The following is an 11,522-nucleotide window of genomic DNA, read 5'->3' as shown; positions in this document are numbered from 1 at the left end:
GGTTTTGCTACATACCTTCCTTAGGGGTCTTGTGTTGAGGTTTATTCCACTTTAAAGTGTGTCTAAGGAAGTTCAGCACTCAGCGGTGCGTCTAGCCGTCACCAGCACTCAGTGGTGTCTGCAAACTTGGTTAATCCAGCACTCATATACATTTGTAGAGTTATATATATATATTTATTTTTAAAGGGAGGAAGCAAATAGTTCCTAAATGACACAGCCACACACAATAAAGGGTTCACTCATAGCATTGATAACGCAGAAATCTCAGGCTTCGGTGCCGGATTTTGCCAGGACTCCTGTGTTGATCCTCCAAGAATTCAGGGGGAATCTTGGGTGTTATCTGGGGAAAGAAGGAGGCTCAGTGAATGAAGACAGTTTTGTTCCAACCTCAGACCAGCTACATTCACTTCCAGAGAACAGAACCTCAGGGTTCACGTTTTTTACATGCAACAATCAAACATGTTCTCAATGAGATATATCTAACGGCTGTTTATCTTCATGGTCCCAACTCTATGGACATCTCGAAAACTCCTCAAGCGGGAGGCTGAGCCTTAACTCAACCAGTCTCTGTGAACTATTCTATCTTCATGTGATGTTGTACAGCTTAATCTTTTCAGTGGGACGCCCGCTTTAATAAACGCCTTCAGTAAAGGTGCTGCAAGCCAGCGGAATTGCATTTGAGGTTTCAGCAAGAAGCAGAAGAACATTGCTGAGGTTCTATTTATGGAGATGGATTGTCCTACTAAAACGATATGAATAGACAATAATATCCAAAGAAAAGCTGCATGGTGTGGACCGGGGGCCGACACAACATGGGGATTTCTGCTAAATAACGAGTGAGTCACAATATGGGGGACCATTAATCACGGAGAAGTTTCTAGGACGTAATTAGATCAAGGCGAAATCACGTTCCCATTTGAGAGCCAAGATAAATGTCTCGGTGTTCGAAGAGCATCACGTGAACGGGATCCCTGGTTTAAATATAGCACACAGTACGAGAAATATACCCCGGTAACAATGTCGCGCATGGGGTAATCCTAGGATTATTTGGAGTTTGTGAATCAGCTCTGTGTGGCCATAATTGGAGGGCTCCAATGAACAATATTGCATGCGCAGAAGGTCAACTGTTCTTTATTGGTGGAATTCAGCACAAAAGTAGTGATTGACAAGCAGAGGTGGTAGAGGGTAATACAGTGAGGGTATTAAACACGCATGGGACAGTCATACGGCTCCTGAATCTAAGACGAGACCAACGACTGATTAAGGTTTGAGTCTTTACAGCAGGAAAAACAGGCAACTAGACACGGGCCGAATGGGACCGATCTGCCGGTAAACTCTATGTTTCTAAACAATGGTATGAAGATACTACTTAACTTCAGATAGGTCACTAGGACTTGCCCAATAGTGGTGGACGTTCCCTAAAGCCTAAAGCATCTGTTCCGCATGCTACTGGCTCTATGTAACCAGACATTATGGACGTCACCCCATTACCCCATTACTAAAGGGAGGACAACGAGGACATCTTCATTGATCACCCCCAAGAAGATGTATACCTAAATAATGTATAGATCACGGTCTTCCAGGCGCAGGGAATGATACCCTTGCTGCTAATTCACGCATCCCTTGCTATCAGACATTTCTCCATTTCCTTCCCCGCTGCATATACTTAAGTTATATCAACGTTAGATCTAAGGAAGGAACCTACTTTCACTCCTTTGTGATCTGAGATGGGAGATACGTCTTGAAATCTGCAAAAAACAAACCACAAAAAAAAGAGGATTAATATGCAAGAAGAAGGCTGTGATGTTGAGTTGTGACTTATGTGGGACGGACGCATACAGGAGGTCGTGATCATGTACATTTTCCTTTTTTACGAATCCTTAGATGGGAAACTGGTGTATTTTCTTGTTACATTACTCACATTCTTGCAGGATACTCACTAAAAGGCCTGGTGAGGGTCATGAGTTGGTGCAACTCTCACCGGCCAAACCGCAGACTTGGAAGCCCCTATCGGAAAGTATATTTCCAGCATCCAGAGCTCCGCCACCCACACCATGGACAGCTATCTTTGCCAATGTCACGTGTAGCCGAAGAAATGTAACCCTTTCCGCAGCAGAGGAGTGACGGAAATCATTGTTTCTGAGACGGTTTAAGCCGTTTGGTCATGCGGCTTTTTTTTTCCGTTTAGCTCGACCGATTAAATTTATCGGTTTACAGCTGCTTATATTAAACACGGGAAACCGAAAGATGCCAAACCAAAAAAAGAGAATTTTAGGAATCTTTGAGTGTTTCTCTTGGAATTGGCTCGATAGTGCTGAATTGTAATGGTGGTGTAAGGGTAAATATAGGAGCGTGAATGGCAGAACTGTGTTATTACAATAGCAGTGCAGTGGGGATGGCGGGCTGGTAGTTTGCGATAGCACGGTCGTGAATTGTAATGATAGGCTCCAGGTGTGTTATTATGGTAATGGTAGGATGGTGGTGTATAATATACGGAGTGTGTTATTATGGTAGGGTAGCGGTATGCTATAATGTGTGTCTAGGGTGATAGGAGTCTGTGTGGGAGGCAGTTGTACTCACCTCTGTGACCTGATCCTGGGTGTTGCTCAGACGAAGCAGCTCCTCGTATCTTTGATGATACAGATGGAGAAGTAGCATAAGGTACAAGCTTGGGTACCGCGGGTTCTGTTCCTGTGTTTGGGAAGATGAAGGGTTAAAGTAGCAGATTGCCCCCTTTGTTCTTAAAACTAAATTGGATGATGTTTGGGTGGTGGTTGTGACTTGAGCCTATTGTGCACTAGCCAACTCTGTAACAGAGGGCAGTATCTCACTGCAATACCCGGGTATTACTGATAGGGGGCAGTATCTCACTGCAATGCTCAGGTATTAGTGATAGAGGGCAGTATCTCACTGCAATGCCCAGGTATTAGTGATAGAGGGCAGTATCTCACCGCAATACCCGGGTTTTAGTTATAAGGGGCAGTACGTCACTGTAATACCCAAGTCTTAGTGATAGGGGGCAGTATGTCAATGTAATACCCAAGTCTTAGTGATAGGGGGCAGTATGTCAATGTAATACCCAAGTCTTAGCAAAAGAGGGGAAAAATCCAGCTCAAAGTGAAAGCGGCCAATATCTGCATTCCCAGCTAATAGTAACCCTGTACTACATTCTGGGATACAGCGTTACAGATATGAGGTCACCTGAGTCTCCTGGTGTTTTCTGTAATGCTCGTTCAGGTTGAACCCGTCTATTTCAGGCTGAACTTTCTGCTTGCACATCTCACAAGTCCTCACCGCATCCAAATCAGCGCCTGTCACGGGAACAAACGAACGACACACCTTCAGAAGCAATCATGGGTATAAGTACCTTTTCCTCCTCCCCAGTTATTAAACCTCTGGCATTCTAACAGTTAATATATGCTGACCTAAGTCCAGAACCAATAAAGTAGCAGCTCTGGAGCTAAGCAGCAGATAAAGCAGGCACCGTATGTTAATAAGGATTTCCCGATGCTAAATGTCCACTTATCTCTCCATTATGTGCGGCCTGACACCGTTATTGTCAGTCACGGACGGCACCGTATTAATATTAATCTGCCTGGCTGGCTCGTTAGTATGCACGCGGGTCAGAGCCACTGCATACATAATTCATATTAAGATGACCTGTCCAAGTCATCTTCTTGTTTTAAACTATGATGAGCAGAGGTACACGATGTTGCTGCTACCCAAACACGCTTCGTCTGCAAGGAAGGTGATTAGCACGGCTGCCAGCGGGGTTTATTCACTAAACAGCGAAACGTTTCAACTTACTGATTTGACTATGCATTATCTCTTGCAGGAGAAACCCAATGGGGTTGGTTCTTTATAATGCACAGAGATCAGGGGTGAAAAAAAGAGTAATAGCCAATGCTGGTGGACCAAAAATGGCCAGGTCAGTATGTTAGGAGCTTCACGCTTCCAACAAACATTTAGAAGAGGAAGGCAAGACCACGATGACCGCCTCAGCGGGTATACCAGGGGCTGCTGTACAAAAACCAGGGAAGGATACAAGGCAGATGAGGCTTTACGACGTATACATCCATCTCGTCGTCATCCTCATCGCTGGTCAGAGCAGATAAATAAGATGCGTTGGGTAAATCAATGTCTGGTCACTGTCAGGGCCACTGTTTTCTCTAATAAAGAATTAACCATTAAACACCCTGCAGGTAACTGAGAACAAATAGATTCTCATAGCAGCAACGCTTTCTTTGAGAGGTCCTTTTGGTCCCACCCAAGACCTACCAGTAGCTTCCATGTTTGGTCCCACCCAAGACCCACCAGTAGCTTCCATGTTTGTTTCTTTTCCATGGCAACTTTTTCTAACTTGACTTCTCTGTTAACATTAATAGTTCTGTGCTTGCCAACATTTTGATTGACTATTGACGTCTGTTTCATGACATGCCACCGAGCTCGGAGATAAGTCTGACAGTCAGACGAAGATCGTTTCTTGCCAGACCTGTGTTGTATTTTTGTTTAACGACGGGAGCTTTTGTGTCATTTGCATTCTGTGAGGCGCTCTGCTGCGTCCGCGGTTGTTCTAATGTCTATTAGGCACATTTAATTTGCTGTCGAGATTTGTCCTTTTTAATCATTGCTCGTGCGTCTAACGTGTTTTCTTATTTGGTGTTACCAAAAAAACCCCCCAAAACAATAAATGATGATAAACAGTAGAGGTGGGAAAAAACCCATTAATTATTAAGAGTTAAGAATAATTAAGAGTTATTTTACAAATAAGTAATTGCTGATTACATTATTGAAAATTACTTTTTCGTATATTATTGATGTAAAAATGGTCCTTTTTCATTTATTATTGATGTAAAAATGGCCCCCTTTTCGTATGTTTTTGAAGACCCCTTATCTTCCGTTCTTACCTGACGTAATCTTGGCCAGCAACCATTTTTTCATGCACTCCTGATGAACGTATTCTAAGCTCCCCGTGCACCGGCAGGGTGCTATGAGATGGTTTTCAGGCGCATCACCTCCCATGAGACATATCCTGCAGATGTCTCCCTCCTCGTCTGAGTCTTCCTGCAGCAGGCTGTAGAGGAAGATAGAGGAATCCGCAGGTATATTACACTGTTACTCAGACGTCACAAGTAAACATTGAGCTTGGAATAACAGTATAATTGCACAGGCGTTAATAAAATTAGACTTTAAATAACTGAAATGCAGACACGTCTCACCTCTCCTGCAGTTTTCTAAGCTTCTCTGGGTCTGCTTCTGGTTTCTTGGTTTCATCAGTAGCTAAAATCCTGCCGGCGTTTTGGTCTCCAGGTTGTCTCCTCATCGACAGAGTAAGGTAGACCAAACCCAAATTTTCACTCAGCATGCGGATGTCTGGTACAGAGGGAGAGGGGCTGAGGGCAGAGGTGGCAAAGGAAGGAAGAGTGGAGGGTCCACTGCTGACCAGAGACTGTTCCATGGCCTCCTGAGACATTGTTGAGTCTTGGCAGAGTAGATCATAATCTTCACAGTCCTCTCCGATATCTGCTAACATAACATTACTGAGAGGAGGCAGAACTCTTTCCAAGCCCCCATCCGGGGAGTCTATATTATTTTCTAGAGGCGCCTGAATGACGTTAAACCTTTGCATGTAGCTCGCTTCCGACAAGTTATGAGAAGTCTCAGGAGAATTATGGTGGGAGTCACCAACAAATTCTTGTGATCCGCTAGACAGCGTTGGAGATAAGAGACGCCTGGGTCTTCGCCTGCTCCTCACAGGTGTTACGTCTCGAAAATTGAGAAAATCCTCTTCGTTTAGGTCTTGAAATTGAATACTGGTTTGGCTTTCGCTTTCATTGTCGCTAGAATATCCATCTTCTGAACCTATGCTGTAGGACTCGACAACATGGGTTTCCCGAGTATTAGGTCTAGTTCTTTGTGACAATGTTCCCCGATGGTCTTCGCTTTCCTCAAATGACTCATAACTTATCTCCGTTCTTTGCGATCTGCCCTCTCTTCCTGAATTACAGACACTAACATCTGGACTAGCCTCCCTTCTCATATAACCTTCAAATGTTTCTCCATAATAGTTGTCTGGAAACTCTTCAAAATGGTCATCTTGTAAGTCGTTTAACGAGTCACTGAAAAACATCAAAGGAGAATCCCTGGAATCTGACGTGATGGGGTAAGCATGCGATGAGGCAGAAGTATCATCTTGGAGTTGGATCAAGATTGGAGACGGAGCAGGTTTGTTGGTAGGGTCGTGCATTGTGAACGTCTCCTGATCCAAGCGAGAAGACTGGGTGGCCATCACAATGTTCTGTTGTTTACTTCTCTTCTCTGGCTCCTTGAATCTTCTCATGTTCTTATTGTCTGGAGGCTCTACAATGAAATAATAAAGTTCTAAACATCAAGGGGGAAAATGTTATTACACTAGACATTAAATGGAAATAAAACCATCAGGTAACACGGAAAATCTAATATTTACATTTACATTTTTGCCGGGGTTCTTAAAAAATAACTCAAAAGTAGTGCTAGTGCAAAATAAGCTATTAACAGCTGCAATAGCTATAAACATTGTATTTGAATGAATGTACCTAAAAGGGCCCTTTTTATTTATCATCAATGGAAACTTACTTAGTCTGTGGGCACTGAACGTGTCTGATGGCCATATTGTCTGTTTTCCGGCCCTAGCCTGCGCGGTTTCCCTGTCCACAGCACTGAGGTTGGCTTGAAGCTTACGCGTATGTAACCTCTTCTGCTGCACCACAATCCGCGGCTGTACTACTAAGGATAAATAAGGGAAGAAATAAATCCCCAAGAGAGGGAGTGTATTCAGCCATCAGACATTGTACAGCTCTGTGGAATATGATAGCGCTATGTAAATCAATACACGATAATAAAAATAGACTGTAAGCTCTTTGCCATAATACCCCCAGAATATAAGATCAGTGGGACTCTATATCATTATAGCACAGTAGCCAGAACCGGACTTCCCAAAATGTTAATAAGGCATTTTTTCGGGGTTGTGGCAAGAAATTAGTGGGTGTGTCCAAATCATTAGCTCCTCCCACATCATCTTTGATTTATATATTTACTTGAGTCATTATGGGTGTAATTTTTTACATATAGTATACATTTTATCTTGAAGATTGAGTCTGTACAGTTTGCCCCGGTGACACATGACTTAACCCCTGCACGCCCGACGGGTCTCACCTGCCGCTGCTTTTTGTGTTTTGGGCTTTGTGGTCTGGCTTGCAGACGTCTTCATCCTTACGGCCTCTCTGCTCTTATTTATAGCTGGAAATCTGGACTGGTTGCTTTTGGCCTGTGGTTCCCTGTCTTGCCGTCTCTCCTCAGCAGATGGTCCTGAAAACTGAAGGTAGCGGAAAATGTTTGGTAAAACAGGCTCCGCACTTGTCCTTTCCTGGTCTTACAGCGAGCCACAGATAAATTATACCGCCGTGTTGTCCTCCCGTAAGCGACGAGAAATTAGGGAGACCACCCAAACTCAGAGAGCTCTTTGAAGTCTTCTTGTGACCTTACTTCTGTTCCATGGATGGTGTAATTTTAAATGGCCAAACTACTGAACCCAATATGTAATTTAATAATACCTTATAGACCTACGCCAAGGGGCGTCATTGCGTATATGGGGTTACAGCAAGCACGTGTTATCTGACGCATCTGCCTGGTTTTCCCAGGAAAGTTCCCCCAAAAACCAGCATTAAAAGAATGGAGCTCGGACTTAACACCTGTTATGCCAGAAATCTTTCCGTCTACTAAACTATTAATTCGAAGAGAAAAATGCCAAGATAAGTAACTAGAGCTTCCAGAAACAAACAGCTGCCCCGTCCAACGTAGACATTACTGCCATCCAAAAGGCAAGTTACGGCAGATTTCCAGCCATGCCTTTATTTGATCAACGCGGCGGAAAGCAGTTTGTTAGTTTTCATTTTAACTTTGTTTTCTGTCCTCAATGTAGGTCATACACAGGGGTAAAGACCCCGTAGCCACACAGGGGTCCCTGGTTACAAGGTAAGAATAGTAGAAAGGAAATCTGAAGGGGGGCAACTTCCATTAAGTGGGGTTATTAACGGAAATGCATGAAGTACAATCCCCTTGACTTATAGTAACCCTGCTTTCAGCCAGGTGAGGATCATGGGAATCATAGTTCGGGATCAGTACGAGAGCCGAGTTCCATTAATGGCTAAAAGAATTCTAGAAGGCATCAAAAATAAGTCGAATTGAGCAGAGGTCAAGGAACGGTCGATAACAGGCTCACTGCGTGACTTACCTGCTTCTGTGTTGCCATCCCCGCTTGCCACGGCTTCTTGTAGCTGCGAGCAGAGTGCATGCTGTTGAGATGATGAGTTTTCTGGGACGCGGCAAGATGTTGCCTCTCACGTTCTGCCTGCTCCCGCTCTCTCTCCTGCCGTCTCAGATAAGCCTGGGGAAGAGGGTCCCATAGCATGTGAAACCAGAGGCAGCCCTACCATAATAATAATTATCAGGAAGAAGCGTGAAGAATTGTCACCTATAGGAAAGGTCTGGCCCTGTTTAAGGCGCTTATCTGCCTTTCATAATAATAAGCAGCTATAGAATATATACGCGTCTGACTCTAAACACAGTAAACGCCAATAGATTATTTCTTCAGAACCCAAGTTCTTCAGAACTCTACAAGTCAAAAATTATAAGTGATGCCCCATAAAGTCAAGACTCCTACTCCAGCTACATCTAACTCTGCCGATCCTCGGATTTGTAGTTCATAGAGCTTACAATCTAAACAGAACATAGAAGGGATTCATATAAAAAAGCGACTGTGTTCTTTGTTGGCTGTCAATGGTTGGTAATCATATATTTTGGTGCTTGAAGAAAATACCCCATCCTCCTACTTTTAAACCCAAATCATAGAGTGTTCTTCCCCGTGTACACGCAGCTCCGTTCCAGTAACCGTACGGCAAAGCAAAAGCTTAGTGTATAATAAGAAACATTCTGTATAATTTCCCTTTTTTTTTATTGTCTCGCGCATACGTGCCAAGCTGACAGCCATCCGCAATTTCCCAGACTGGAGCCAAGCTTGGAATGCTGACTGAAGACATATTCAAATTATGGCAGAGACAGAAAACATTGCTTTATACTCTGAATGTGTAATGATTACTCCGTGCGAGGAAATGACAAGGTGGGCTTTGGAGGATCGTCTATAAGACTAGCGGCTTTGCTAGAAAAAAAACTGTTTTCCCACAAAACCAGGGCAAGATGGAGAGGATATTTTAACGAGGTCTTCCAGTTACACGGCCGTTCAAAAGTTTGGGGTCACTTAGAAGATTCCGTGTTTTTTAACGAAAAGCACATTAATAACATGAAATGGATCAGCAATCCAGCACAGACGGGGTTAATGCTGTAAATGACTATAGTAGCTGGAAACGGCTGCTTTTTAATGGAATCTCTTCATAGGCGTACAGAGGACCTTTATCACTCCCATCACTCCTGTGTTCCAGTGGCCCTTTATCACTCCCATCACTCCTGTGTTCCGATGGCCCTTTATCACGCTTGTGTTCCAATGTTACGTTGTGTTCGCTGATCCAAGTTTAAGTTTAAAAGGCTAATTGATGGTCAGAAAATCCTTTTGTAAATATTTTACGGCCAGAAATATTCATGTTTTCCATAAAACAGCTCAGTGACCCCAAACTTTTGAATGGCAGTGTGTGTATATACTGTATATTATCAAACATAAGGATGCTGGGGGTGGGGCGTCTCTAAACACACCTAGGAACATCGGTAAAGCTAGTTGAAAAATGACACTTTCTTCCCATTGCAGCTTTTGAGAATACCTTAAAATTTAATTTAAATCACAAAAATTGGAAAGCGGCATTTTCTGATATTTAAAGACCCTGGGGGTCACTGGAAGCGGATGGACCTTTGGACCTGTGGATGCCACGCTTTATGGGACCCCTGCCTTCTCAGAATGTTTGGGGGTAAAATACCTTTATGTATAAGGGGTCCTATTACTTTGTCGCGGAAGCTGCAGCTCCAGCTTTTACCTCGTACTCCATGTCTATCCTGTTCTGCATGTCTCTCATATGATGCCTGTTGACAATTGACGCTCTTCTGTCCCAATTTGCAGCCATTATGATTCAAAACTACCCCTGGACGGGCAAATAAACTGGACCTACCATCAGAAAAAAAAAAATAAGTTACACTCAGGCAAATTTTGTTTAAAGTAGAGCAAAATAATGATAATAACAACAACAAAACAACAATCTAACAACAATAATAGAAGCAACAACAAAACAACAATGTTATTATAATAGTAATAATAATTACAACAATAATAGCAACAACCAAGCAACAATATAATAATAATACTAATAACAATAATACTAAGAACAATAATAATGTTACTTTTACGGTATCTGGACTGGAACTAACCCCTTTGTAATCTGGGAATCTGGTCTGTTAATAAACAAAGCACCAGTAAGTACCAGTAAGGCCCCAGGGGGTCCAGGGGTCCCGGATGCCAGGATCTTTGGTCCTAGAGGTGACCTGTAGAGGTGGCCGCAGCCTGCTGCACTGTGTAGCGTCCTTACAGCTCCATGGTAACGGGAGGGCGGGGAGAAAGGTGAGGAGACAGGTTTTAGGAGCCTCTGTATCCATGGCAACGAGGCCTTGTCAGAAACAGTCACTCATGAAGCCTCCGGTTACAACGTAGCAAACTGCAGAAACGCTGCCTAATAATGCTGTGTAACTGGCATCTGAAAAAGAGACTGCTGACTTAATAAAATTTTAAAAAAAGAGACCCCATGCCCAGCTGATCCCGGAATAAAATAAAATTTGAAAAATAAATACACAAAAAATTTAATTGTTTTAGTTGGAAATTCATAATTCCTGAACCCGCTGAAAAGTGAACCAATTAAAAAATAATAAATTTAAAAAAGTACATTCACTATGCGCCATCATATTCTGTAGCGCAGTACAACGGGTACAGGACATAAGAAGTAGTATATACCATAACAATTTACCACATGCACATGGGGTGCAGGCCTAGCAGATTACAATATATTTTTCTGTATGAAAATAGGGGTACGACCCTTATATCCAAGAATCTACCCCCATAACACGGAACAAACTGAACATCTGGCTGATAATGTTTATATTAATAATAAGATGGGGGGCAGAATGTGTCCTTTACCCCTACACTGCTTATGTTCAACCCTATGTCCACATCACACCATCCATCATTGCATTATTTTAATACCCCTTTGCCCCCATAGATCAACTATCATCAATCCTGACCCCATTGCCCCCTCAATAGCCGCATATCCCTTTCCATCATTGATTTGTCTTCTGATTGGTATCGATGTCCCCCCGTTACTCTTTTCCCATCGCACATCCCGCCGCAGATAAAAATAGTTGAAAGGGAAGGTTGTGCATCCTTAGCCTCCGTCGTCATGGTAACCAGTGATGGGATAAGATACCTGTATCACTCGGGAATCTTTCCCAAACCAGCCTCTCCTTTCTTCAGTTGCCTAGCAACCAGCATCCAA

The 11,522-nt window shown here is 43.2% G+C and overlaps 1 protein-coding gene across 1 annotated transcript; it reads right to left on the bottom strand.

The window, feature by feature from the left end:
- Positions 1-244: 244 nt before the first annotated feature.
- MARCHF10 (membrane associated ring-CH-type finger 10) lies at positions 245-10,646 on the bottom strand. Its single transcript, XM_053453461.1, has 11 exons — positions 10,461-10,646; positions 10,020-10,147; positions 8,273-8,425; positions 7,195-7,354; positions 6,616-6,762; positions 5,220-6,360; positions 4,908-5,074; positions 3,202-3,311; positions 2,581-2,691; positions 1,706-1,748; positions 245-340 (listed from the first exon to the last, which is right to left on the bottom strand). The coding sequence occupies exons 2-11, from the start codon at positions 10,104-10,106 to the stop codon at positions 318-320; spliced, it is 2,142 nt and encodes a 713-aa protein (XP_053309436.1). The 5' UTR covers positions 10,107-10,147; positions 10,461-10,646; the 3' UTR covers positions 245-317.
- Positions 10,647-11,522: the final 876 nt, after the last annotated feature.

Source organism: Spea bombifrons, chromosome 13 (assembly GCF_027358695.1).
Source record: "Spea bombifrons isolate aSpeBom1 chromosome 13, aSpeBom1.2.pri, whole genome shotgun sequence".
Classification (NCBI taxonomy): domain Eukaryota; kingdom Metazoa; phylum Chordata; class Amphibia; order Anura; family Pelobatidae; genus Spea; species Spea bombifrons.
The sequence above is the reverse complement of the archived record's forward strand: the minus strand, read 5'-3'. Positions and strand labels throughout refer to the sequence as shown.

Excerpts from the sequence above, each read along its gene's own strand:
- MARCHF10 (XM_053453461.1), bottom strand. The coding sequence starts at position 10,106 with ATGGCTGCAAATTGGGACAGAAGAGCGTCAATTGTCAACAGGCATCAT. Across the intron at positions 7,355-8,272 it reads GGATGGCAACACAGAAGCAG|TTTTCAGGACCATCTGCTGA; the intron begins GTAAGTCACGCA and ends CGCTACCTTCAG. Across the intron at positions 3,312-4,907 it reads GCTGGCCAAGATTACGTCAG|GCGCTGATTTGGATGCGGTG; the intron begins GTAAGAACGGAA and ends TTCCCGTGACAG.